This window comes from Macrotis lagotis, chromosome 3 (assembly GCF_037893015.1).
Source record: "Macrotis lagotis isolate mMagLag1 chromosome 3, bilby.v1.9.chrom.fasta, whole genome shotgun sequence".
In the NCBI taxonomy this organism is placed as follows: domain Eukaryota; kingdom Metazoa; phylum Chordata; class Mammalia; order Peramelemorphia; family Peramelidae; genus Macrotis; species Macrotis lagotis.
In genome coordinates this window covers 227,456,724-227,482,690 of record NC_133660.1, presented here as the reverse complement: position 1 = coordinate 227,482,690, position 25,967 = coordinate 227,456,724, and the positions used below count along the sequence as shown (strand labels likewise).

General features: G+C 54.7%; 4 protein-coding genes and 1 long non-coding RNA gene across 8 annotated transcripts; 2 read left to right on the top strand and 3 right to left on the bottom strand.

Moving 5' to 3' along the window:
* Positions 1 to 1,457: 1,457 nt before the first annotated feature.
* PCGF1 (polycomb group ring finger 1) lies at positions 1,458 to 15,863 on the bottom strand. 4 transcript variants are annotated; one of them, XM_074230008.1, is made up of 10 exons: positions 15,259 to 15,863; positions 3,833 to 3,910; positions 3,383 to 3,488; positions 3,115 to 3,267; positions 2,867 to 2,938; positions 2,659 to 2,782; positions 2,344 to 2,377; positions 1,975 to 2,061; positions 1,786 to 1,866; positions 1,460 to 1,591 (listed from the first exon to the last, which is right to left on the bottom strand). In XM_074230008.1, the coding sequence occupies exons 2-10, from the start codon at positions 3,899 to 3,901 to the stop codon at positions 1,544 to 1,546; spliced, it is 774 nt and encodes a 257-aa protein (XP_074086109.1). In that variant the 5' UTR covers positions 3,902 to 3,910; positions 15,259 to 15,863; the 3' UTR covers positions 1,460 to 1,543. The 4 variants fall into 4 exon arrangements, with proteins under 4 accessions (XP_074086110.1, XP_074086109.1, XP_074086111.1 ...); XM_074230010.1 differs by lacking the exon at positions 15,259 to 15,863 and having other exon boundaries at positions 1,461 to 1,591; positions 3,833 to 4,040; XM_074230007.1 differs by lacking the exon at positions 15,259 to 15,863 and having other exon boundaries at positions 1,462 to 1,591; positions 2,659 to 2,764; positions 3,833 to 4,092.
* On the top strand, positions 13,338 to 16,310 carry TLX2 (T cell leukemia homeobox 2). Its single transcript, XM_074230011.1, has 3 exons — positions 13,338 to 13,916; positions 15,212 to 15,449; positions 15,795 to 16,310. The coding sequence occupies exons 1-3, from the start codon at positions 13,511 to 13,513 to the stop codon at positions 16,009 to 16,011; spliced, it is 861 nt and encodes a 286-aa protein (XP_074086112.1). The 5' UTR covers positions 13,338 to 13,510; the 3' UTR covers positions 16,012 to 16,310.
* A 28-nt stretch (positions 16,311 to 16,338) lies between these two features.
* Positions 16,339 to 19,917, top strand: LOC141518205 (uncharacterized). Its single transcript, XR_012477125.1, has 3 exons — positions 16,339 to 17,781; positions 18,842 to 19,009; positions 19,479 to 19,917. It is a non-coding gene; the product is annotated as an uncharacterized LOC141518205 (long non-coding RNA).
* Positions 18,096 to 22,488, bottom strand: DQX1 (DEAQ-box RNA dependent ATPase 1). Its single transcript, XM_074230003.1, has 11 exons — positions 22,203 to 22,488; positions 21,935 to 22,128; positions 21,189 to 21,573; positions 20,872 to 21,105; positions 20,667 to 20,766; positions 20,384 to 20,542; positions 20,111 to 20,302; positions 19,891 to 20,010; positions 19,532 to 19,722; positions 19,078 to 19,268; positions 18,096 to 18,914 (listed from the first exon to the last, which is right to left on the bottom strand). The coding sequence occupies exons 1-11, from the start codon at positions 22,437 to 22,439 to the stop codon at positions 18,749 to 18,751; spliced, it is 2,169 nt and encodes a 722-aa protein (XP_074086104.1). The 5' UTR covers positions 22,440 to 22,488; the 3' UTR covers positions 18,096 to 18,748.
* A 502-nt stretch (positions 22,489 to 22,990) lies between these two features.
* On the bottom strand, positions 22,991 to 25,960 carry AUP1 (AUP1 lipid droplet regulating VLDL assembly factor). Its single transcript, XM_074230004.1, has 12 exons — positions 25,733 to 25,960; positions 25,491 to 25,628; positions 25,247 to 25,397; positions 24,974 to 25,158; positions 24,676 to 24,748; positions 24,507 to 24,580; positions 24,258 to 24,324; positions 24,066 to 24,168; positions 23,866 to 23,991; positions 23,562 to 23,695; positions 23,291 to 23,406; positions 22,991 to 23,170 (listed from the first exon to the last, which is right to left on the bottom strand). The coding sequence occupies exons 1-12, from the start codon at positions 25,780 to 25,782 to the stop codon at positions 23,134 to 23,136; spliced, it is 1,254 nt and encodes a 417-aa protein (XP_074086105.1). The 5' UTR covers positions 25,783 to 25,960; the 3' UTR covers positions 22,991 to 23,133.
* Positions 25,961 to 25,967: the final 7 nt, after the last annotated feature.

The following is a 25,967-nucleotide window of genomic DNA, read 5'->3' as shown; positions in this document are numbered from 1 at the left end:
CAGGGGGAATGCCAAGTTAGGGAAGGGCACTGAGGCCTCAAGATGTCATGTAAATCTGCTTCAGATGGCATGTAACCCAAAGGACCCTGGTATGGATTTTTAAGATTTTAGAGGATAAGAGAGTCAGACCTCATCAGATACAACAACCTTAAAAATGTTCTATAGGGGCAGCTAGGTGGTGTAGTGGATAAAGCACCGGCCTTGGAGTCAGGAGTACCTGGGTTCAAATCCAGTCTCAGACACTTAATAATTACCTAGCTGTGTGGCCTTGGGCAAGCCACTTAACCCCATTTGCCTTGCAAAAACCTAAAAAAAAATGTTCTATAAACATTAGCTGTTATCTAGGAGAAAATGAAGTCTAGAATAATCAAAGTGACAGGACCAAAGTCATATCAGCCAAGACAAGAACTGAAGTCGATTCTCTCAGGGCTCTGAATCCAGGGTTCTTTCCATAACACAGTGCAAATGCCCATATGTGTTACATGCACTTTTACTTTTTAGTCCATTGAGGACACCTGGGGAGGGCAAGGGATGAGTCACCTTCATCCCCAACAGCTGGAAACAGCTGGGGGCAGGGGTCGGGAGACTGGGAAAGCAGAGAACTGAGGACAGACAACAACCAGGACTCTTTCAACCTTCTTACCAGAAGGAAGAACAGCATATGTGGTAAAGCCTCCACATTTTCTCTCTTCCTTTCCAGGTCCTGGTTGCCATTACCCAAACTCTTCCCTGAGACTCCTGGGATCCAGACCACAAGGCCTACCCCCAGTTTCTGAGATGGAACACACAATGAATCCTTCGTAGCAGAATGAGGGAGGTGGGTAGAATGGGGGCTCAGCTGACCCTACAGCTGGTCTGAATCAGCGGCAGTGGGGAGGGAGCAGCTGACAAAGCAGTGGCCAAACCTTTTCCCCCACCCCCTGTTGATGAAAGACACAAAGAAGATCCAGGTCCGAGTCTTATGAGAGAAACATCTCTTGAAGCTCAAGGGGGAGGGGATGACTGGGCCTGGGGCAGGGGAATAGGGATGCTGACAAAAGGCTCCTGGTCACACACTTGGGTCCCCCCCAAAATTGGCTGTTAACTCCTTGAGATCACCCTGGGCTTTCCCGGTGCTTCAGGGCTTCATTCCACCTAACATCGGATCCTCCTCACCTGGACACAATCTCCCACTCTATAATGCACAGCTCTTTTCCCCAAGGTTATTCCTCTAATGCTCGATTGCCCTTGGCAGCACACTGGTCCCTGGGTCCTAGCCCTCCATCATTCTAAGAATGCTAAGAAGTCCCAGTAACCTCTCATTGATTCCTCAACTCCTCCCACTTTTGGGCCCAACACAAGTCACTGGGACTTGAATAATGAGAGACTGAGGGGTGGGAAGGGAGAGAAAAATCAAAGCAATGTCAGATGAGGGGGAGGGCTAGGAAGAGGAAGAAAGTAAAGTTCAAGAAGCAGTCAAAGGTGCTTTTTCAGCTTTTATTTCAAAAATAAAGCCGCTGTGGGTCTCGCATAAATATCTGGGGTGGGGGAGGGAAGCCAGCTTCTACCTCCTTTTTTCCTTCACACTGTAATGCAGGAGCAGGGGTGCAGGCTAGGAAAAGAAATGAGGGGGAAGGTTGTTTAACCTTCTCGAGACATAACCAAGCCCTTTTATCCCATTTCATTCTTCTCCATTCTTAGCCTCCCAACCTTCAGCTTCCCAGAACACTCCTTTTCTCTGACCAGTTTCCTTCTCCAACCCCACTCCATTGCAGTCCCTCCTTCCCCCAAACTTTCTCTTCCCACCTTGCCAAACCATCGAGATAGCCAAATCTGTTTCATGGTCATGTGATCTGGGAGGACTTCATTGTCAAATAGGAGCTGTACCTGAATGGAGGAGGGAGAAGATGGAGGGGTCATACTCCTTTTCAATCACTCAGGTCTCCCTCCCTCCAAACCCCCTTCACAGCTTCTTCCTGGGGCAGTCTAACTCACATGCTGGGGATTCAACATCAGCCGTCTACAAAGGACCCTTCTGAGATGCCGGACCTCAGCTCGGACAGAACAACGGACGAACTTGTGCTGAAGGTGGGGGGGGGGGAGAAAAAGCAAAGTCAAGAACTCCCAAGTTCAAATCTCAGCTTTGCCTTTCACTAGTCTTGAATGTCCTCATCTGTGTGCTGGGAATACCACCTGCCTCCAGGATCACTGGTAGGAAAGTACTTTGCAAACTTTGTATTTTAGAAATCGGAACTGCCATTATGTTTATTTGAAGAAGAAGTGATATTAAGGTGCTTGTTTAAATTAGATTAGTTCTTTGTCTCTAAATAACTAATATGGAGACCTCCCTCTCAGCCCCTTTACCTGTAAAATGCTTTTATTTTTGTCTTTGCCAGAGCTGTTTTGGGGAAAGGAAAACAGACAACAGATTAGGTAGCCTCCCCTTTCTTGCCACCTCCCCTCCCTTCCCTCTCAAATCCTCAAGTCTCAGCTCCTAGGTGTGTGGGTGTGGGGGGAAGCATCTGCTTCCCCTTTCCCCTCCCCGCTCTGCACTAAATTTGGGGTAGGCTCTGCACTAAATTTGGGGTAGGCTATCTCTTTGGCCAGAGAGTCTTCCCTAGGGCATGACAAGCATGACTGACCCTGTCCCCAACCCCTTCTCCCCATCTGACTCCTCACCTTAGTTTTTCTAGGCATAGGCTGAGCTGCTCATCATAGCGGTAATAGTGGGCTTTTGAATGGTCGAAGCTGTTGTAGGGGAGGCCAAGGATACCCGGGGCTGGGTCTAGGAGACACAGGATGACTATCACGAGGGACTGAGATGTAAGATGGAAGGATGAAAACCGTTGGGGAAAGAGGTGGCTACCTTTCTTTAGGCAATATTTACCTTCCCCCGCAGGTTGGGTGACTCGGTCCAGGCCCCGAGACTGATAGAATTCTCGTATCCTTTTCTCTTCACCTGGAGGAGGAGAGGGTGAGAAAGCGAAAGAGATCCCCGTCGGCACCCTTAACTTGCCAGAACCGAACCTCCCACACCGGCATCGTTGTCCCGGGGAGCTCAGCTTCCTCATTTTCCAGGGGATGATGACACAAGACAGGACCCGGGACGGGGCAGAGCTGAGTGGGGGCACTCACTGTCCTGCAGGCCGGGCACCAGCTTGTAGACGATGTCCTGCATGACCCGGTCCAGCTTGAGGTTGAGCAGCGGTTGGGTCTCGTGGATCTTGATGTTGCACATGGGGCAGTACTTGCTGGTCTGCAGGTACTTCACTATGCAGCTCTTGCAGACTGCGGGGGAGAGAGGCGGCACACCTTGAGGCCCTGCCCGGCGCCTCCCCGGGAAGGGCAGGGGGCAGGTGCGAGGGTGAGCCCGGGGGGCAGGGCGGGGCGGGGGGCTCCTCACAGGTGTGCAGACACTCGGTGATGGTGGTGGCGTCCACGAAGTAGCCGGCGCAGAGGCAGCAGACGATGTGCTCGTTCAGGTCCTTGATCTTCACCCGGACTTCCTCCTGCAACGCAAGGCGGCCGAGCTGGCTCTCCCCCCGGGCCGGGCAGCCCAGCCCAGCCCCCCGCCCCGCATGGGCCCCGGGGGGCGCCCCCCGCCTCGCCTGCGCCCGGCAGGGGGCTCCGCGCGCGACTCCGGCTGCCGGCGCCGCGAGGGGGGGGCGAGGGGGGCCCCGGGGCGCATGCGTCCCACTCGGGGGTCGCCCCCTCGGCCGACAGCACGCACGCGCACCCGGCCCCCGGCCAGGGGCAGCGCACGCGCGTTGGGCGGGGGGCCAGCTCCGGCCCCGCCGGCCGCCGGCCTCCGCGGGCCGTGCCGCCCGGCCTCTCCGGCCCGCCGCCTCCGTACCTCGTTCCGCAGCGGGTCCATCTTGTACACCGACTGAAGCTGGTTCCGCAGCCGCATCGCGATCGCCATCGGGCCCCCCTGAGGAGACGCCATCTTAAAGGCCGAGCCCGGCCAGCCACTTCCGGTGCCGCCTGCTGGGCGGGGCCTGTCTCCCGGCAACGGGGGGCCGGGGCCTCTCCGGATTGGCCGCCCCGCCCCGGCCCCGCCCCGGCCCGCCCCGCCCCTCGCTCCCGTGTGCTCACCTGAGCCCGCCCCGCCCCGCCCCGCCCCGGAGCCGGACCCCGCGGGAGGGAGGCCGCGGCGGCTCCCCGGGGTGCTCCGGGGCCCGGCCGCGCCCCGCCGAGCGCCTCCCCCGGGCCCCGACACGGGGGCCCCCGCCCCTCCTCTGCTCGCCGCGGCGCCGCCCCCGGGACCCCCCATGCGGGCACCAGCGAGATTCCCGCCTCAGCGCCCCATCACTCGTGCCGCCGTGCGGTTCCTCCAGCGCCGGCGCGGCTGAGCCGAGGTGGGGGGCGCGGGACAAAGGCCCCCCGCGACCCCGGGGCTCCCGGGCCCCACGGCGGCCCCAGGCTCGCCCGTTGTTCCTCCTCCGGCGCTCGGCCCCTCGGGAGTGGGGAGACCCCCTTCCCTGGTGGCGACTCCATTGTGCTCCCCCTTAGGTGGGTCCCCTTTGTTCCCCATCTGCGACCTCTTCCCCTTTTCTCCATTCCTGCCCCCCTCCCCCAGCAACAGACCTCTCCTCTCTGAGGGAATCTCTGAGTCTCTCGGGCATCTCCGAGGGGAGGGACCCATAGGGGGTTGGCAGTGCTCCCCCATCCCCCTGCTGCTGGGGGGCAGGCCCGGCTTAATGACGGTGATTTAATCATTGGCGCCTGCCAAGGCCTGGGACAAGCTAATGCAGAGCAGATGCTGAAGGGGGCGGGGGAGGAGCTGAAGGGACAGAGGGCGTGCAGCAGGCACACACCCCAGCACCCCTCCACACCCGCACCACACCCCGATCTTTACTCCGATCCGGCCTCTCCTTGCAGTCCAATTGCACAGAAACTTGATAAACACGACACACACACACCCCAGGAGGAGGCACACCACACGCAGACGCACCAGTACCTTGTATGGATGTCAGCCACAGACAACACTATGCCCATTCACCGCATACAAACTTCACATAGTAAACTCGGGCAGTCAGGGACAGCCCCTGCCCTCCCCCGTGCACATAGCAGGCACACAGACATAAAAGTCACCATTCAAATAATTACCTGTACTGGGCAGAGAGAAATAAAAAATCCAAGCCATTCTTCGAGAAGCCTGCCATAGAGTTGAGGAGACAAAACAGGCAGGAAGAAGAAACCTCCGAGTCATCTAAATTGTCTAACACAGTTATAATAGAGTTCTGCAAAGCATTTTGCATATTACTATCCCTGATAAAATATCCTGTTTTACAGATGAGGAAACTGAGGCAAAAGAGATGTAAGCAATTTGTCATATAGTCTGGCAATGTCTGAAATGGGATTGGACTTTAGGACTCGATTCCAGATTCAGCTTTCAAGCCACTGTGCCACCTCCCTGCCACCTTCAAGGGTGATCAGTAGTAGAATTGGCAGGAAAAACCAGGCATTCCAAACAGCCTAGATAAACAAAGTCAAGACATGTGGTGGAAAGACCACTAAATTGGAAATTAGGCCAGCATTTGTTATTAGTGATTTTGAGTCAGTCATTTGTAAAATGGGGATATTCACCTCTACCCCCCAGTACTTAGCCAGGCCTCATCCCTACACTTGCTACACCTTCCCCTCTTCTCAATTCCCAGGGAACCTCAACTCTTTGCTATCTTTGTTCATTTCCTCAAGCCTTCTGAGGCCTGTAGCTGGTTTATTATCTCTGCCTCTGCACCAAGCTGTAGGAAATCATGCAACAGTGCCCTCTCTGTTCATTATAAATTTATCTCAATTGAATTCTCAATGCAGCAAGGCAATCTTTACTTTTCCCTGATTCTCTCACTAGAACACCATTTTGTTCCAATCTTCTCAAATCTCCCCTTGTGTATCTTGGCCTGCTTATGTATCTTGAGCCATATTTTTATCCACTTATAACTAATGTTTTTTTTTTATATCAACCTAAGTTTCTCAGTATATCCTTCCAAAATGTAACCCCTTTAGGAAAAAAACAAAAACAAAAATATTGAATATACAGTGTTCCATACCTACATGACACAAAGTGGTTTCTCATTTTTAGGACCAAGCTTGTTTAATTTCTCAGCATTCGGTTCTAGTGGTGCCTTAACTGTCAAATCTATTTCTCCTTTCTCAGTTCTCATCCTTCTTGACCTTTCTATAGCACTGTTAATCACCCTTTCCTCCAAAATATTCTCTTTGAGTTTTTATGGCAATGTTCTCCTGGTTCTCAATCTATTTCTTCTAAATCTTGGCTTAATAAGATGGGTACATTCCGAGGCTCTTTGTCTTTCCTTTCCTCCATCTTTTCATTTTCCCTTGGTTACATCCTTAACTCCCAATAATTCAATGATGATTTGACATGTTGAATTGTATATGCATAGACAATACAAACTAGAATTCCATTTTTCCCTTTATTGTGAATGACGTCATTTGCTCATGCAAATCTAAAAACTTCCTCTCATTCATCTCATATCCAATCAGCTGCCAAATCTTGTCATTTCCAACTCTACAGCATCTCCCATATATATCCCTTTTGCTCTAATCATTTGATCTCTCAGGACCCTTATTTTAGTCCCATCTTCCATATAGTTGTCGAAGTGATTTTTCTATACCACAGTCTGTGATACACATATCCCATAAATCCCATTGCCTTACCAGTATACTGGGATCCTCTTTGGCATTTAAAACTTTTGACTTTCCACCCTCTCACCATAGGAAAATTTAAAAGCAGTCTGAGGAAAGGAAAATAAGCTTATAGAACTTCTGCTCTACTCCAAGTAATTAGCAATGATTCTTCTAGGCTTTCACTTTGGTGCTTAAAGTAAATTTCACATCACTTTGGAGGGGGAGACAAGATCAAACGCTAATGAAAATCCTCTCAAACCTCATTTAAATCCCTTCTCAAAGCAACTAAGAAGACAGTTTCCCAACAATGACATTTTTTTTTTTAGGATTTTGCAAGGCAAATGGGGTTAAGTGGCCTGCCCAAGGCCACACAGCTAGGTAATTATTAAGTGTCTGAGTCCAGATTTGAACCCAGGTACTCCTGACTCCAGGGCTGGTGCTTTATCCACTTTGCCACCTAGCCACCCCAACAACAATGACATTTCTAAGCTTTATTTTGGTCTCATGAATCCCCAAGACCCTGCCTAGACAATCTCTCCTGGAATCATGAAGGGTTCCTTCTTCCACTGATTGCAATGAGGGAATTTAATTTTCCTTTCCATGACCATGTCCATGCTCATGTCTGTGTGCCTTTTTCATAGTAAATTCCTCTGATCCCATCAATTCTATTGTCTGATTCAACCAATACTGACTTTGCTATTCTTCATATACTCCAGTTTCCATCTACAGCCCTTTGCACTGGGTGTCCTATGCCTGCTATGCCTATCCACCTCAGCTCATCTGACAATCCCTAGTTTTCTCAGCTCAGATGCTACCTTCCTGATTATTTGCTAGCACTTTCCCTTCCAAAGTTACCTTATCTCACATTTGTATTTGGTTGGTATATACATATACAGAACTATTTTCTGTCTTTATATTCTCCCCACATTTAACATGGGGCCTGTCATATAATGGATGCTTAATTAAAATTTGGTCTTCACTAAGACATAAATTGTATGTTTTGTGGAGGTGACTGTGGGCTCTCCAAAGAGGACTAGATTTTTACTAAGCTAGAGACATTGAATAAAATAGCGAGGGATTCTAGGTTTGAAACTTTGGATATACTATCAGATTGATGGTTTTGCAGAACTGCTTTTAGACATGTCTTCATTATCAGCTTAGATAAGTGCCTGGAAGTTCATCACCAAAGGCTGCTTTGAGAGGTCACAGGGATCAAAACTATCCAAGCTTGTGAGAAATTTAAATCTTTGCAGTGCATTGGGGCAGAGTCCAGTGTGGTGAAATCACATGGAGGTAATACCTACAATGATCTATTTCATAGGTTGGGGCAATAAAACTGCTTTGGGAATGATAAAGCATCACATGACTAATCATGAGTTCATGTCATCAGTGTCATTCACTATCTGAATGAGGTGTGCAAGGACCAAAAGAGTAAAGAGAAGAATGTCTATACTCAAGTATTTAATAGACCAGAATATCACCTAGTAGAATAATGGAGGGAAAAACAAAAGATAGAAAGTTAGATGGTGCAAAGCCTTGAATCCTAAGCTTTGACAGTTTAGGAAGCCATTGGCTGTTTTTGATGAAATAGTGTTTTAGAAGGTTGGGATCAAGGGAAACTAGAAACAAAGTCAGCTGGAAGGGGTTATTATAATCATTTAAGAAAGGATTAGGAAGTTAACAGGGCAGCTAGGTGATGCAGTGGATAGGCCTTGGAGTCAGGAGGACCTGAGTTCAAATCCCAATTCAGACACTTAATTGATGTGACCTTGGGCAAGTCACTTAACCCCATTGCCCCTTTAAATTTAAAAAAAATCTAAAAAAAATTTTAAAAAGGTGTTAGCAATGTTAATTGAAAAGATCATATCTGAATGATTTTTAAGGAAAAATGACACAGTGAAAGATTAGAAATAAGGAGGGAAAAAATTAAGACAAGTTTTGTGTCTGGCTGTTGAGATGAATCAAGAAGTTGGAAATATCAAGAGGATTTGGAGGATGGAAACTCTGAGGATATGTTGAATTTGAGGTGCCAAAGGTACACCCAGGCAGTTGGGAATATAAAATGAGCGAGACAGCATTAGCCTATTACCATAGATGCATAGTGAAAGCCAGTGGCATGAATGAGATCTCTGAGAGTGGGTAGAGAGAAAAGAGTAGAAGACAGAGGGTTAGACAGAGGAGGAACATTCACAGGAGGAAAACTGAATGTTGCAATATTGTGGAAGGAAGTCATATTGCAAAGCAACCAACAGTGCTAAAACCTAAGGGAGACATCAGAGATATGCTCAATGCAGTTATCAAACAACTTTATAAGATGGAGAACCATACCATCTTTTTTTTCCTTTTGCCAAACAGGTTACAAGAGAAACGGCCATACGATGTTGATTTGTTTATTCTTATTACAGTGGGATGCATTGGTGGTTAAAGGTGGTCATGGGAAAGAAATCAACTTTCTAACATTTAAAGTTACTTAAATTAGCAAAGATGACAAAAGGTGGAAATAGGCAATGTTGGAGAGTTACTGGAACTGGAAAGACAGCCACATCAATATACTGTGAAGATGTGAATTCTGTTAGTTTGAAATTATGCTTGCTTAGTTCTTCCTTGACTAAAATGTTCATTCCTTTTGTTTCAGAGACAGATTTCCTTGATGGGCCTGTATTCTTCAGGAGGCAAAGTCAGAAAGGCCCCATATTCACCAGATTCATAGTACTTTTGTGGTGACAAAGTAGGGGAAGTGAAAAGATGATGCCAGTCAGGGAATGACACAGAACATGGATATAATGCAATATTATACCATGAGAATTTGGAGAAGCTGGAAGATATGGACTGCTAGAAAAAAGCAATTGAACACTATGAAGTTGACCACAAGGAACTGGTAAAATTTTTTTAAAATTTCAGAAATGGGGGAGCTATTGTGTAACATGGAATATAATGTCTGATTCTATTCCTAGAAATATTCAAGATATGATTCACTGGGGGGGGGATGAGGGATGGATGTATTTGAAAATGAAAGTAATGGAAAAATTCTTTTCAAGTGGGGAAAAGGTCAAATTAGAAGTCATTGGGAGGTGGTTTTTAGGTTATACAATATAGGTTTTTAGATTCCACAAAACAGGGAGAATGAGGAGGAAAGCCGATTACAAAAGTTTAAAAACTCAAGGTGGTGAGGCAGTGAAAATGTGGGTATTCGTCATTCATTTGTGAATAAGTTTACATTTCTCTAGCACTATAAGAATTACAAAGCACTTTCTTCATAAGCTGCATTATTCCCCCTTTTATAAATAAGAAAACTGAAGTGGAGAGGTTAAATATCTTCACACAGCTAAGTAAATGTCAAACATGAAATTTGAATATGTTGATTCCAAGTATTGGAAGAGGGCTTGCCACAAGATTTTGTAGAATCCTGAAGGCTTGTGTACTTCTGTTAAATTAGCTGTACCTTACATTGGCTGGATATACTGGAGGAAAGACCAGAGATAGAGGAATCAATTTGTAGACTATTTAATAATCCAATAAGGAGATGATTAGTCTGAATTGAGGTGATGGCAGTAGGGGCAAAAAGGAGGGGTCAGAAATAAATAAGAGGGAAAGTGGCCAGGTCTTTGCCAGTGTCATAGTGTCAAGAGCTGAGATTCAAATCAAGGCTCCTAGATTCCCAGTCCAGTGATGTCAGTTTGACGAGAGAGAGAAATGTATGTAGCATGAGAAATAACAGGCCTGGGAGAGATATGAAATGTGATAGCAAAGGGAAAGAAGGCAACAGAGAGGGAGAGGTTGAAATTGTTAGGGCAGGAGATCAATGTGGGAACAGGCTTGTTGATGTGCAGACAAAAACACAGGTTAGCCCTTAAAGATTGGTGCTTATTATTTCTGAGATTGGAAAGAGGATAAATATGGGGAATAAAGTGATATTTTGAACTGAAGACAATCACAGCTCAGGGAGCTCACTCTGGATGGTCTCCATCTTCTCTAAGATGTAGGAGGTGAGGTCATTCACTGAGTGGAGGGGTGAATGTGGGGAGAATTCAGCAGGAGGATCAAAAAAATGAAAAACTACACACCAAGGAGATTAAGTGGGTCAACATGATTGTATAAAGGGACAGCTCTTCTCCGGTTGTTATATATTTTTCTCATGTCTTTTTCGCCATTTCATGGTCTCTTTCCCCATCTATGGATCTCTTTCCTCCACTTCTCTCCCTCCCCCAAACTCCCGTGCTGAGACTGGGTAAAAGCAAGTGGGGGGCCACTCGAGATACTTAACCTCCCTTCCCACGGAACTAGTTAGGATTTGGAATTTGGAAAGTATTCCGGTGCTTGGGAGGTTTAAGAGGCAGAAGGGAGAAGAAGAAAAAAGGGGTTATAGAAGGAAAGGCTCATGGTTGATACCTTTTTGTCATCACCGATCTGATTCTGGAGGTAGTCAATTGCCAACCCCTGCTCCTTCTCTTCTTCCTCCCCAAAGAGATTTAGGGATCCCTATCAAAGGGGTTCTTCTCCGAGAAAACACATGCTTTCTCAAGAAGAACTGAATGGGGAGGCACGGGGATATGGAGCCAGAGACTTGAGTCCTGTCTCCCCGATACTAGTCTCTGGGACTGTAGATAAGCTATATAGCCCTTATCTGTAAAATTAGGCAGTGGGACCCATCCAGTTAAATCCTATCAGACCTGTGCCAATCCTGTCACTTTTCTAGGCCAGAGACTGTCCCGCCCGAACTTTAGTTTCCCAGGGAAAAGTACCTCTAGTTAGTTTAAAATACTATAGAAATGTTCATTGTTATTCACAATCGTTTAGTCGCCTAGGATTTTAGGATTAGGGAGAGAGAGAGCTCTCCTCATCCCAGGCTTTTTTCTGCACCAGACGCTGAAAAGAGCTGATGGATCCGGGGAGAGAAGCCTCTGCCCTCTCTGCTCAGCCCCAGGCGCCCCGGCTGCTGGCCCATCTGCTGGGAAGGAGGGAGGGAGGAGGGGAGGGTTGCCATGAACTAAGCAGTCAATCAATCCCCCCCACCCCCATCTCCAGGCTTCCTTGAGTGCCCACTTCGTGCCACCGGGTTGGAACTAAATCTCTCTGGAAATGGGGGATCTGAATCCCGGGGATCCAGTTCCTTTCCTGTACCAGTCGGTCGGGAGGACGGAAAGCAGGGACCCGGACCAGGTCCAGCCCCTCTGGGGAAGGCAAGTAGCCTGAGGCCAGGAAGTGCAAGGATGGGGGAGAAGGCCTTGGGGAGAGGACTGGGGTCCACGGGGAGATGGAGTTGCACCCCCTCCCCGCTCCCTGTCTGACCGGCTCGAAGGCGCCAGGCCCCCCCGGGGCCCGGCCGGGCTGGGGAAGGTAATGTAATTCCGGCGCCGCTAACCCGATTACCACAGCCTGCACGGGGCCGGGCGGCGGCGGGGGCGGGTCTGGGGGTGGGTGAAGGCGGAGGCAGGGCTGGGGGTCCCATCCTGGGAAAGGAGGGGTGGGCCTGCAGAGCCCACTTCTTCCCAGATCCCCATCCGGCCCAAGTCAAGGTTCCAATTTTCCTTCCACTTGCCTCCTGGTTCCCTATGACAAGGGCTGAGGCTGTTATTTAGCCGAATAGCAGAGGACTCGCCATAGACTGTGGCCCTAACTGCCAAGGCCCTGATAGGCCCCTTTCCCAAATCCCGGGAAAGTAGGGGGGATGCAGATGGGATGCATAGAAAATGAGCCCCTGAAAGGAGGGATGCTCTTCGGGGCGCGGTGGACTGCTGGCTGCCAAGAACAATCGGCGAGAGATAGAGGCAGCCGTGCTGCACCGTTACCTTTGGGCTGATCCCAAGAAATCGAAATCACTAGAAATGGGGGGAACTGGTCCCCGAAGGAGCCCAAACAGTGCCTTTGGGGGTCTCCTCGAACGAAGTCAGCACACGTAGCCCCTACCCCAGCTCGCTTCTCCGGCCCCACCCCGCTCTCTTCTCCTGGGGCTCCGAGATCTGTGCAGCGGCCAGGACCGACAAGCCGGCCCTGCTAGCATCCCCTAAGCCGCGCTCGGTTTGAGCCCCCACCCCCACCCCCACCCCGCCGTACCCAGGGCTAGGTCCCCACCAGCGGTCCCTCCTTTCCCAGAGGCCTCCAGTCACCCCAGTTCCAGGCCAGGCATAACGAGATCTCGGCTCCCGGCGAACTGGGCCTAGCACCTAAACGAATCTGGGGTCGCTGCGAGGTTCTGGCCGCCTCCGGCCCTCTGCCGAATCTAGCCGGGACCTCGGGCTAGGCGTGCTGGCCTGGCCGCACCTCCAAACCGGGCAACTTCAAGGCACCTGCTGCTGAGGCAAGGGCGTGTGGGAGAGGCCTTCACTCCTCCCCCACCCCCCACCCCGAGAGCCGCTTTCGGGGTGCGGCCCCAGGCTCGGCTCAGAGCGCACTCCCTGGCCCAGCTGACCTCAAGGCACCCCCCTTGCTCCCCCACCCGCCGCAGCCCCACACACCTCGGCGCAAACAGGCGGCTCTTTCCCTTTAACGAGTCGGGCCGGCCCCGCCCCGCCCCCGGGGGCCGAGCTGTCAGTCTTCTCCAGAGCTGGCCAACCCCATCCACCCCGACTTGGGCAGCCGCAGCCCAGTGTCCGTCTATCTGGGTGTCCATCGGTGTCCGGACGCCAGGCAAGTTTGGGGCCAGGGCCCCGGGGTTGCGGGTCCGGCAGTGACCCCGCTCCCAGGCCCGGCCGGAGATGGCGGCCCCTCTGAGCCGCAGGGCAACAGGCTCCGGTCCGGACCCGGGCAGTGCCTAGAGAAGATGCTCCCGGAGCCCGCGGGCCCCTGAGCGCCCGAAGCTGCTCCCCGCACCCCCAACGGCAGCCCCTGCGGACCCTCTTCCTCACCTCCACCGCCCCGAGTCCTGCCAGGACCTTTCCCCATGGATCCAGTCGGACTGGCACCGCAGACCCTCCAGCACCACGAACCCATCAGCTTCGGCATCGACCAGATCCTCAGCGGCCCCGAGCCCCCTGGCAGCGGCTGCCTCGGCCCAGGGCCCGGCCGCGTGGGACAGAGCGAGGGCGCTCTGTATGCCGGTGGCTACGCTGGGCCCTCGGGCTATGGCCCCTCGGGCTCATTGGCCTCTCTTCCGGGGAGTCACGGAGGGGGATCCGCGGGGGGCGTCATCCGCGTCCCCGCCCATCGGCCCCTCCCCGTGCCGCCCCCCACCGGGGGCCCGGCGGCAGCCCCAGGCACCCCGGGCCTAGGCGCTGGAGGCGGCCTATCGGGCCTCACCTTCCCCTGGATGGACAGCAGCCGCCGTTTTGCCAAGGACCGGCTCACAGGTGAGGGGCTGGGGTGGGGCAACCTTTCTTCACCTTCGGTCTCATCCTGCTTCACTCAAGATTCCTTCCCTTCCGGGGCATCACCCCCACCACTAGTTCCTTTGAGACTCTGCTTTAGGCTTCTCAAATCCCTCCCTTCTTCCCCAACCCTGGGATAGCCTCTGGAACCCTTACTATCCGTAGGAGTCCTGCGAAACCCTCCCGGCACAAACGGGCCTCCCCAAACTAACAGTTCCAAGCCTCCAATTTCCCAATTCTACTCTCGTGGGCAAACCCACAGTCTCCCTACCTTTCCCCAAGTCCAGCATTTCCCCTCACAATAGTTTTCCTAGGTTCTGGAATGCTTCACCCATGGGCACACGCACTTCTTAATCCCCCAACCCAGGACAACCCAATGAAAGCCCCTCTATTCTCCAACTCCATTTCCTAGGAAATTCGTGAGGAATTCTTTCCCCAATTTGGCCATTCAGTTTTCGTTCCTTCGTTCCTGAATCCCCATCTAATGCTAAACCCCTATAACTCTAGAAAACTCTCCCCACGTACCCCACCCTAGTCCATTCTTTCCTCTCGCACCTAACTCTCCTTCACTTTCTGGGCACGCCATTTTAGGGTACATCTAAAGCTATCTTCCCCTACCCCCCCCCACATTAGTTTTCTCTAGTCCTTCTGACCAGAACCTGCCTCCCTTCATCCCTCCTCTGTCCTCAGATGATCATTCTTGAAGCCTCAATTCCTGTTTGCTGGAAATCTATCAACTACCGACCCCCTCACAGCCAAGCCTCCCCGACATGCTTCCCTAGTCTTGGGGGCCAGGGCCAAGATAATTAGGAGTCCAAAACGCTTTAGAGACGCAACCACCAGGGCTACTACCTACATCGAGATGGGGAAAGGGTTTAGTTAGGAGTGCTACAGTACCCGTAACTGCCTATGGGCATATGGAAATTTGGTGTAATCTGACCCTCTTCTCCCGCGCAGCTCTGCCCCACGGGGCAGAACCTGGTCCTGGGGGAGAGCGGGTGATTTCTGCATTTTTCCTCGATCTCCTTCCTTTGCCTCTTAGATTTATCTTCTCTAGTCAAGGAATGCTACTCTGGAGAAAGTATCCAGGAAGTGTTGTGGGAGTGGGGCGGCAAGCGGGGGGAGCGGGGGTACCGGCTACACGATTCGGAGCCGGCCCAGGAGCTGGGTTGGCCTTGGCAGGGGGAAGGAGGCTCAGGGGTCCCTCGCTGAGGGCCACGGGGAGGAAGGGGGAGGGGTCCGGCTGGGCTGGGCCACTCTGCCTTCCCCTCCCCCAGCCGCGCTGTCCCCGTTCTCTGGGGCCCGCCGCGTGGGCCACCCTTACCAGAACCGGACGCCGCCGAAGCGCAAGAAGCCGCGCACCTCCTTCTCTCGGGCGCAGGTGCTGGAGCTGGAGCGCCGTTTCCTGCGCCAGAAGTACCTGGCCTCTGCCGAGAGAGCGGCGCTAGCCAAGGCCCTGCGCATGACGGACGCGCAGGTCAAGACCTGGTTCCAGAACCGGCGGACCAAGTGGCGGTAAGGGAGGACTCTGCGGGCGCTAGGGGAGGGTTCTGGGGGCGCTAAGGGAGGGCTCTGCGAGCGCTAAGGGAGGGTTCTGCGGTGCCAGGGGAGGGTTCTGGGGGCGCTAGGGGAGGGCTCTGGGGTGCTAGGGGAGGGTTCTGGGGGCGCTAGGGGAGGGCTCTGCAGGCGCTAAGGGAGGGCTCTGGGGGCACTAAGGGAGGGCTCTGGGGGCATTAAGGGAGGGCTCTGCGGGCGCTAGGGGAGGGCTCTGCGGGCGCTAGGGGAGGGCTCTGGGGGCGCTAGGGGAGGGATCTGGGGCAGGGGGCGGCCGGCCCCGCTCACGTCGCTCTCCCGTTGCAGGCGGCAGACGGCCGAAGAGCGGGAGGCGGAGCGGCACCGCGCGGGCCGGCTGCTCCTGCACCTGCAGCAGGAGGCCCTGCCGCGGCCTCTGCGGCCGCCGCTGCCGCCCGACCCGCTCTGCCTCCACAACTCCTCGCTGTTCGCGCTGCAGAACCTGCAGCCCTGGGCCGAGGACAACAAGGTCGCCTCCGTGTCCGGCCTGGCCTCAGTGGTCTGACGCCCCCCCCCCCGAGCCTCTCCGCAGCCCGGGCACAGACTCCGGCCCGGAGGGCGCAGGCGAGGCCCGTGCTGCTGGACGCCTGTCACCCACACCCACTTGGACAGAGCCAGACGGTCCTGGGCCACCAACCGTCCATGCGTGGACGGACCGACGGGCTGCGCCCCGACAGCATCCGGGAGGCCCGGACTCCATCCCCCTCCTCCGGGTCTCATCCCGGTCCCCGCCCTTCAGGAGGAGGCCAAGGCCCGGGGGCTGCTCTGGGAGGGGGCAGTTGCGGGTGGCGGGGGAGAGCTCACAGGCTGTTCGGGGCTGGAAGGGGTGGGGGGGGCCGGGGCTGGGCAGGACGTGACTTCCCCAGGTGCCCCCCCTACCTAACTGATCAGCTCCGGGAATAAAGAGCCGCTGAGGCAGAAGTGAAGTCCGGCTTCCCTGCCCTCCCTCGTGGCGGATCCAGGGCTCACAGTGCCCGGGAGGCCCCTCGGCTCCCGCTCAGCACGCGGTCTTTACCGCCCTTTCTTCCCCTCTCTACCTGGAGCCATAGGACCTGGTGGGAGCAGTAGGGTCGGGCAGAGCAGGCCAATGAGATTGGGGGGGGGGGTTGACTGGTTAGAACTAGCCAATGATGGCCAGCGGGGCCAGCGAGGGGCGAGGCTAAGGACGCAACCCGAGTCAGTCTGTGAGTCCCCTACGCGGAGTGGAGGCTGCGGGAAGAGGGATTTGGGGGGCAGGAGCCTCGAGGGACCGGGTTCCTGACAGTTAGGAGAAGGGGTGCAGGATGGAGGCACGGGACCCTCAGGGCCCGGGGGTGACCTGCGTCAGTGTGACCGTTGGCATGTGAGCACGTGGACGAGAGGTGTGCGCTTGAGTGGGTGCCGTTGGGGAATGACCAATTGGGGTAGTGGTGGTGGGGTCCTTGTAGGGTAGGGCGGGACCATTCAGAAGCATGTGGATGGGGAGCTTCCACCCGGTGGTGCGGCCAGAGGCTCAAGGTGGAGCCAAAGACAGGTGTCTGTAATTAAGAGGATCAGATAACCGGGTCTAAATGTCCCTGAAAAAGTCACTGAGGAAAAGTGGGAAGCCAGAGGAGAGAGCTTGGATCTGACAAGAAAGTCATTCATTGTGAATTTTAAACAAGCAGAATATTGGGGAAGCGGAGCTTTGGAAACCTGCAGCACCTGCAACATAGATTAGACAGGGAAGAGAATAAGAGCGAACATCTCTGTGGCTCTTATGTGGGAAGTGCTTCATAAATCTCTAACTTGATAGGAACCAGGCAGAGAAGTGAGTTTAGATACAAAGTGAGAGATGAGTTTAGATACAAAGTGACAAGAGTAGGGCTTGGCTTCTAGATGCAGGAAGGGCTAACTGGGGGACTTTTACCAAGTCCAAATGCACAATCTGTGGAAATAACAGAACTGAGGAAAGAGCACAAAGATTGTTCTCAAAGACAAATCCATGACTATGGGGCTGAGAGAATAATAAAGGGGGAGGAAGAGCAGTGCAATTGGGAAAAATCAATGAGCCAAGTCCTGGAAAACAGTTTCCAGGGTAAAGAATGAGTTAGAGATAATCATCAACCGAGGGCTCAAATACAAATGGTCATTAAAAACATGCAAAAAAAAAAGTCCATTGAGATGGAAGGACTACAGAACAGAGGGGGTATCTCGGAAGGTACCTACACTGGACAGACTAAGAAGGTTCACAGAAGAGGACAGTGTGTCTCTGAAAACCTAGGAGGATGGTGGTGTTGATGTGCCTGAAGCAAAGGTTAGAATTATTCCTTTGGCTGGTGAAGGTGGTACAGAATTGGGATGTTTTAAAGAGGGAAACTGGGTGGAGGAAATAGGGAGGGTTACAACAGCTTCCAAATTGAAGTGGAGGAAAGAAGGAAAAGGGGCTTGTGATGGCTTCTTTTAACAGCCTGGACCACCTCTATCTCAAAATGGAATTCAGTGTTCTTCTGGGGAAGGCCAAAGATAGCTGTGACCAAATCATCCATCAGCTTTGGTCAGCAGCTCAGGGAGGTGGGTTGAAACAGGAAGAGGTAGAATGGAGTCGAGCCTTGGAGAAATCACTAATAATAATAATAATAATAATTATGACGATCATTAACATTTATATAGTGCTTACTCTTTGCCCGGCACTGTGCTATGTGAGCACTCTACAGTTATTATTGCATTTGATCCTCACAACATCCCTGTGAGGTAGGTACTGTGATGATCACCTTCACAGATGAGGAAACTGAGGCAAACAGTGCTGACTCCAGGAGGCCTGTCCACTTCAACACCCAGCCATCACCATCCCAACCCAATCCCAAGTCCCAGAATCTTTGTGTTTACAGTCCATAATGTGTCTTAAGAAGTCCAGAAAAAAACCTAGGCATAGAAAAAGCTTTATGAAGGGTTAGGTTTGGGGGGAGGGCTAAGAGAGAGGCCTGTAGTCTCTTTTCCCACAAAAAGGACAGGCTGGGATATGGATTTGGCTGCCCATGTCGGTCTAGACATGGTGGCTTTGTCTGCTCTTCCCCTACTACAACCCCTTCTTGTTTGTACCCAGGAGTCATGATCTTGACCCAGGATTCCCTATCCCTTCAAGTCATACAATTCACCAGGCCCCGCCAACGACTGACTTTAGACTTTGCCCTAAAACCCAGGGCGGAGGAGCTGGCTGGTCCCCTGGGGTAGGCAGGGGACACTCCTATGGCTTCTCTCCAGGTTGGTTCCTTAAGTGGAGATCACTGTAGGGTACAGGCATCCTTATCATCTAGGTTGAGGTCCTGGGTGGGAGCTTCATTCCCTGAAGAGATTTCAGTCATTTCCTCCCTCAGCTGATTTAGAAGGTCTCGGCTCTCACTGGGAGGCAAGTTGCTCAGGAAGTAGGGTGGAGCCAACTCTACCAGCCTGGGAGAAGAAAATATGTTTGGCTGCTGTTTTCCCCCAAAGGGTCATCTATCTGGTTGTTCACTCATCCCTGATTTGGAAAACTCTTCCCGAAGGTACTCAACTCCTTCCCAAATGATGCCCTATCATTCCCAAGAGAGAAAAGAGGGCTTTGGGCACTCACATGTGGGGTTGGATCTCAGACACAATGGAGAGGCAGTTGTCTTGGGAGATGGAAAAGTTATGGTAGAGGACCCAAGGTGGAGGTTGGGCTGGGGGTCGTCGATTCCTGTAGCAGCAGTGTGGGGATAGCTGGGCCACATGCTTGTGGGTCAGGAGTAGGTAATTGCCTGCCCCGTCTGTGTCTCGAGCCACCTGAATGAGGGAGACCAGATGGTACGAATGGAAGGGAAATAGTTGGAAATTGGGAAAGTCAATAAGGGATTGGGAGACAAATGAGTAAAACTCCAAGAGGATTAACTCCTCCCTCCAGTCTGAACTTATTCCCTTAGCCCTGGCCCTAAGGGTGACCTCATAAAAATGCCTCCTAACCCAAAGGAATCCCTTTTCATGATCTGCTTTCAGGGAGTCCTTCCCAAGACTAGCTTCTTGGCTTCTTCAGTCCTCCCCAACCACACCTTGAGAAAGTACCCCGACACCAGAGCTCTCTGAAGATTTTTTCGATTCTGTTCAGAGCCAAATGCTGGTGGAGACAGGGGAAGTTCAATTCGACGCATCAGTTCCAGGAGCTCCGCACGAAATGCCCGGGCCTGGCATAATGCTGCCCAGCTCAGACCCCGAGCCCGACACCAGTCCTCATCTTCCCCACCTAGAAGAAATAGGAATGAACCATTTATTGATATCCCCCAGCTCTCCCAAGATCTCCATCCCTTTCTAGGCATCTATGCCAGTCCCCAGTTCCACAAACCCCACATGTGCTAGATTCTACTTCCAAAAAACCTTTAATTGCTGTGGGGGGGAGATGGTACACACTCACTCTGTATAAAGGCCTCATACACCTGAATGAGGGTGCTGTGGTCACCATCTGCATGCTCCAGGGCTCGTCGCTTGGCAGCTTCCTCAGCACACGTTGGGGGACCCTCAAACCCAGGGGCAGCTGGAATGTGTGGGGGAGGAGGGAACAGAACAGTGTGAGTGTGCTGGAACAGGGAGTCTCCTACAGAGACAGGGAGTGTGGAATTGGAGGGTGGTCTTACTGGTGAGCATGGCTGCTAAGGTTAGCATCTCATCCACACAGTCAAACTCGCAGGCAGCCAGAAGGGCTTTGGCTAGCTCAGGGGGCAGTGGGAGTTCAGAGAGAATGACCCCGAGGTCTGACAAATCACCATCATCATCCAATGCAGCCAAATAGTCCAGATCTTCCAGAGCCTGCATGAGAGCCTCTGGGGCTAGGAAGGACAGACAGTATGTCAGAAGAACTCGGGAAGGGTCCAGCATCTCATTTATTCATGAGCTGATAGCTGTCTTACCAGGCCGGTCTAGAAAATGACACTCTCCTGGCTCTGCGATATGTCTCCTCTTTAGCAGTAGCACTAGTCTGCTTAGATTCTCCTCACAAACCCGAGGTGGAGGAACTGAGGGAGCTCTGAGCTCTAAAAAAGATTTGGGATATAGGCGGAGGCAGGATCCTGAAGGGAGAAAACGGAGGAAGCATTCAGAGGAAGGGACTCTTCTTTGTCCTCAGTTCTTTTCTCCAATTCCAGGGAGGGATTGGACGTCTTGGGTTTCAGTTGGAACAAATGGGTTTCTTACCTGCTGGGGGGCCTTTGGTCCTCAGTCTCCTGGCTTCTGCTTGGCTTTTGCTGATCGGCCTCATCACTTGGGACTCAGCCCGGATCTGAGGATTGTAAACCTATCCCCCACAGGACCCAGATCAGGGTCTTCCTATTTTCTGCCAGTCAGCCCTTTCCACTCCCACCCTCACCCCCTGCTCAAAGGCAGAGAATCTGTCCCTCACATTTTGAAGCTCCAACCCAGAGTCGATGACGTGGCGGATTGAGGGGAGGGAGAAAGAGGAGTCGGCCAGCCAGTGAGTGACCACAACCTTCCGAGGGCCTCCCACTACATCCTCATACACAGCCTGTACTGCCCGGCCAAGCCCAGCGTGCAGCGGCAGCACCTGAAATGGGGGCAGCTCGGGACCCAAGTGCTCTGCCTCCTTTTGAAGACACTCGCAGCATCGTAAAATGTCCTATGGAAGAGTGGGGAGGAGTTGGCATGAGGAAAAGGCACTGTCTCAGACTCCTTTTCAACATCTCTCATGACCCCACTCACCTCCTCACTGGGCAGGTAGACCAGCACGTCCCCTGGAGCCCCGCCCTGGTGTAACTCCAGCACAGCTTGGCAGGCAGCACCCACCAGGTCTGTGGGAGCAGGATCCCTGTATATAGGAATAGGGCCCTCTTCAGGCCCCTGGGCCACCCTCACCACAGGAGGGTTACCCCAAAAAGCGCAGAGCTTGGGTTCGAAGGATGGATCGGTGACCACAACTAATCGTGGCCCCTCGAGGCCGTTTCCCAAACCTGCATCCCGCAATAATCCCTGCAATACGTCGGAGGCCACTGACCGCTCCTGGGCCTCGTCTAGCACCAGAACCCCCCAGGCTCCCGGCCCTCTGGCTGAGGCTGCTTCTTGTAACAGCAGCTTATCCCAGCAGAACCTGTCAACGGAGGGAAAGGAGGGAAGGAGTGGTTAGGCGTCAGGTTGAAACACAGCTTGCCCCAGAGGTGTGGCCCTGTCTTCCACCCAGGACTTGAGCTTTGTGTTGTATGAGTCAGGACTCCATCAGGGATTTAGAAATAGAAGGGAGAAGCCATCATTCCCCCATGGGTGAGAACAGCCCCGATGGACCAAGGAAGCGATGGGGCTGGAGGTGCCACCCGGGTGCTGCCGGGCAGTACTGATGAGGCCTCTGGTCCTGCTGCATTACACCAACAGGAGGCGGCGGGCAGGGGTGTGGGAGGGGAGCGATGGACAGAGGCCGGGAAGAGTGCCTCGAAGGAGAGGGGCGGCGCCCCCACCTGAGCAGGGTGTCCGGGCCCGTGCAGTCCTCCAGGGCGATGCTGTAGCCCACCTCGTGGCCCAGGCTCAGGTCCATCTCATCGGCTACCCGGAGAGCTAGGCTCAGGGCGGCCAGGGGCTGGGGCTGGGACACGGTGACCCGGCCGTGCTGGAGGCCCCTGGCCAGGGCGAACTCGGCGCACCACTGCGGAACCTGGGGAGGCCGGCGCGGTCAGGGGGGCCCCGCGGCCGCGGGCCGCCCCGCCCCGGCCCGCCCGCCCCCCGCACCTGGGTGCTCTTGCCGCAGCCGGGGCCCCCCGACACCAGCACCACGCCGCCGGGGCTGCTCTCCAGCTGCTCCAGGAAGCTGAAGCGGGCGGCCCAGACGGGCAGCGCGCGCCGCCGGCGCAGCAGGGCGTAGTAGCGGGACGAGAAGGGCAGCCCGTCGTAGGGGTTCACGGCCAGCTCCGGCCCTCCGGGGCCCGCGCCCGCGTCCTCGCCGGGCTCCGGGGGGGCCGCGGCCATGGCCGACCTGCGGGGCCGCGCGGCGGTCAGAGGCGGCTCCGGGGCCGCAGACAGCGCCGCTCCGACGTGGCCCTGCCCCGCCCGCGGACGCCGCTCGTCCCGGCCCGCCCTCCCACCTTCGGTACAAAGGTAAATTCCGGCCCCGCCCCGGGGGCGTGGCCGCTCCCCCGCCCCGCCGGGGACCGGGAGCCCAGGGCTCCGCCGGCCGACACTGAGCATGTGCGAGCCCCGCGCGGGGCCGGGGCGGCCGCGCTGCATGCCGGAGGCGCAGAGAGGTGCATCTCGGGACTTGTAGTTGGGACGCCGGCCCCGCGCGCCCGGCGCGTCCCGCGCGCCCCGCGCCGAGCTAAGGACCAAGTCGGTGCCCTTTTATGGAGCCTTTTAACCCGCCGTTGACTTCGCTCGACGCCATCCCTTGGGATGACGGGATGGGTTCCGAGGACCCTCCTTCCCCACCAATTCCCCAATATAGCCCCAGACCCTAGACCCAAGAAGGGAGACAGGACTACATCCTAAGGACTCCAGAAGCCCAGACAGGAAACGAGGCTGTCTTGAGTGAAAACCCTGAATTTAATGGGAAGTTGGGGAGCTCCATTCCCTCCCTTCACACACCCCACCCATCCGGCCTGTGTGTGGGGGGGCCTGCCCCCTGGCCTCCGTCCTGCGGCCCTGGCTTGTTCCATCTCCTTTGGGCTCAGTCAGTCTCCTGGGCCCGTCTCTCTGTGTATCTCCTGCAGGATGGGGAGGAGGGAGGTTGGGAAATGTGGGATGGGCACTGCCTACTGTGTGATTTTTTTTTTCCTCCCTTCCTCTTGCTCCCCCCATGTTCCCCAGGCTCCTTCCAACCTCACCTTCGGGCATATTCATACAGTGCCTGCTTCCTCTCCTGCAGGCTCTCCTGACGGGCCCAGGAAGACTTGGCAAACAGAGCTGCAGGCTGAGGAGTCACAGGGTCGGAGCTGGGGGACTAGGGTCACAGGGTTGAGATGTTAATCCAATATTTATTGAGCACCTAACTTACATAAGACGCTAGTGTAGAACTGAAAGATCCATCTTGGCAAGTCCCCCAGGCCCTTCCCTCCAGTTTAAGACCAACCCCCCCCTCCACTTCCTGGGTCTCACCTTGGAGACAGAAGTTGTGGGAAAGGGCCCAGAAGGCGGAAGGGTCTGGGACCCCTCAGCAACATCCTCAGGCACAAAGGCTACAGCTCCCTCCAGCAAATTAGTGATAGTTGTGTCTACACAGCCAGTGCGGGCTGGAGGAGAAGACAGGAGAACGGGGGTTTCCTCCCATCCCCTATTCTCAGGTTTTCTGCCCAGCCCACGTTCTCTAGGAGATCTTTCTTAAACCTGTACCCAGTGTCCTTGGAGTTCTTTCCCATCCCATAACCCAAGTCTCTGGAATTCTCTTTTCCCTTCCCCATACCCAGGTCTCTCTGGATGACGCCAATTGGGACATGGGGTAAAACCTCTTTGACTCTTTGTGAAAGAGTTGCCAGCTGCCGGTCAGGGGAGGGGCCGGGGCCTGGCGTAGAAGGGGAAGAAGGCCGAGCTGGAAGAAAGAAAAGGAACATGTGGTGAGGAGTGACTCACATGTGGAGAGAAACCTGGAGGAAAATGACATACCTGATGGAGGGAGAGGTCTCGGGTGTCGCTGCCTCTTCATGTGTTCTGCTTTATCTGCAGGTGTGAGTCGAGTCCCTTTCTGGCCCAGCTCCCTGGCCACCAACTGGGGACAATTGGCAGGTGAGGCCAAGGGTCCCAAGAGTCTATAGACCCCACAACACACCATTATACCCCTCTCTCAGTCACCATTACCTGCTGGACACGAAGGGCAAATGCTTCGCTTTCTTCCCCTGGCTGACGCTGAGCCGGATGAAGCCATCTGCAAATCATAATTGAAGCAGAAGTTAGGGGAAACCTCAGACAGCAATAGCTTTTGCCTCTTCCACAAGCCATATTCCCCACGGACAAAGGAAACTCTGTATGGAAAGATATGTTAGTTAACTAAAGAGTTGATGTGATGTGACCTCCCTCTACCCCTAAGAACTTTAGAACGGTTAGTACCTTACTTGATACACTGTGAAAGGGATGAAAAGCGTCCAGAGCAGCTCCGAGACCCAGGAGGCATCGGACACCGTCTGAAGGGAGGAAACGGGAGGGGGGGAGAGCTAAGCCAGGGCCAGCCTGGGAGCCTCGCTCCACCCAACCCCCCTCTCCCTGTCCATACACTCACCACAGAGACCAAGGGCCTCTGGACTCGGAGGGCAAGTGGCTGAACTAGATCCTGGATAGAAAAGGGCCAGGAACTGCAAGAGCAGAAGAGATGACAAGGATCAGAGTAAGTTGCGAAGGAAGTCACGGCTGAGACGTAAGCAATTGAATGCAACCAGGAGAAAGGTGGAAAACCAAGAAGAGACCCACTTGGGCTGGGGAGGGGGAAGGGGAAGAGGAGAGACAAGCATCTCGGGGCAAGTTTCCGGGCTCGCTTGGTCGCCTTTTCCACCTCCTCCTCCTCCTCCTCGGCTCTTTACCTGAATCGCAGGAGCCCCTCTCGGCCGTTAGTAGCCTCTTCTTCCGGGAACAGCAACAAGGGGGCCGGGGGGGTCCCCCTCGAAGAGCAGAACCTTTTCAGCGTCTCCACCAGCTCCCCGCTGCCATCCAGCTCCACGAAGCCCCGGGACCAGCACACGAAGCCAGGGGGGCTGTTGATGAGAGGCTGGGAGGGGGACACGGGGGTGGCACCGCAAACAAGGGGCAGGGGGCGGGCGGGAAGGGCCGAGCCGCGGGGTCCCCCCCATACTCACGGTGCTGCAGCTGGTCAGGAGGTTGACCATGTTGTGGTCGAAGGGCGTCACGTGGTTGGAGATGAAGACCCTGGCGCCGGGGCGGCGCAGCCGGGGGGCCTCCTGCCGGACCACGAAGCCCAGCACCGCGCACATGGCCCGCACCACGAACCTGCGGGGCAGGGCACACACAGGGGCGCGGGAGGTGGGGGGCCGCCCCGGCCCGGCCCTGCCCCCCGGCCCTGCCCCCCGGCCCGGCCGCTACCTGCGGAGGACGCTGTCCGGCAGCGCGCAGCTCACCAGGAACACATGGAGGCCGAGGAAGAGGCGCAGCACCAGGAGGCAGAGGCCGACGGGCGCGTACAGCAGCAGGGCCAGCAGCAGGAAGCCGTCGCTGGGGAGCCTGGGCCCCGCGGGGCGGGGGGGGGGGAGACAGGTCAGCGGCGGGCCGGGGCCGGGGCCGGGGGGGGCGGGCGGGGAGGGGAGGGCCGGGCCGGGCCTTCTCACCGGTGTGAGTCGAAGAGCCGCTCCGGGCCCGGGGCCGGCGAAGGCTCCATCGCCGCCGCCTCAGGGCCGTCCGGACCCCGTCGCCATGTTAGTCCCCGGCCGGCCGCGCGGGCTCCTGGGAAGGCTGGGGCCGGGCCTTGGGCGCCGGCCCTGCGGGCTGGCGGGCCCAGCACTCCCAGCACGCCCCGCGCGGGGCGCGCCGCACGGGACTCTGGGCCTCGGAACGCGGGGCGCG

Coding starts and splice junctions, on each gene's coding strand:
- PCGF1 (XM_074230009.1), bottom strand. CDS start 3,925: ATGGCGTCTCCTCAGGGGGGCCCGATGGCGATCGCGATGCGGCTGCGG. Junction 3,489..3,832: donor TGGACCCGCTGCGGAACGAG/GTACGGAGGCGG, acceptor CTTGCGTTGCAG/GAGGAAGTCCGGGTGAAGAT. Junction 3,268..3,382: donor CACCGAGTGTCTGCACACCT/GTGAGGAGCCCC, acceptor TCTCCCCCGCAG/TCTGCAAGAGCTGCATAGTG.
- TLX2 (XM_074230011.1), top strand. CDS start 13,511: ATGGATCCAGTCGGACTGGCACCGCAGACCCTCCAGCACCACGAACCC. Junction 13,917..15,211: donor TGCCAAGGACCGGCTCACAG/GTGAGGGGCTGG, acceptor CCCCTCCCCCAG/CCGCGCTGTCCCCGTTCTCT. Junction 15,450..15,794: donor AACCGGCGGACCAAGTGGCG/GTAAGGGAGGAC, acceptor CTCCCGTTGCAG/GCGGCAGACGGCCGAAGAGC.
- DQX1 (XM_074230003.1), bottom strand. CDS start 22,439: ATGGCCGCGGCCCCCCCGGAGCCCGGCGAGGACGCGGGCGCGGGCCCC. Junction 22,129..22,202: donor GCTGCGGCAAGAGCACCCAG/GTGCGGGGGGCG, acceptor CGGCCTCCCCAG/GTTCCGCAGTGGTGCGCCGA. Junction 18,915..19,077: donor TCTGAGATCCAACCCCACAT/GTGAGTGCCCAA, acceptor TTCTTCTCCCAG/GCTGGTAGAGTTGGCTCCAC.
- AUP1 (XM_074230004.1), bottom strand. CDS start 25,782: ATGGAGCCTTCGCCGGCCCCGGGCCCGGAGCGGCTCTTCGACTCACAC. Junction 24,581..24,675: donor AGAGGCCCTTGGTCTCTGTG/GTGAGTGTATGG, acceptor TCCTCCCTTCAG/ACGGTGTCCGATGCCTCCTG. Junction 24,325..24,506: donor TTCACAGTGTATCAAGTAAG/GTACTAACCGTT, acceptor TATGATTTGCAG/ATGGCTTCATCCGGCTCAGC.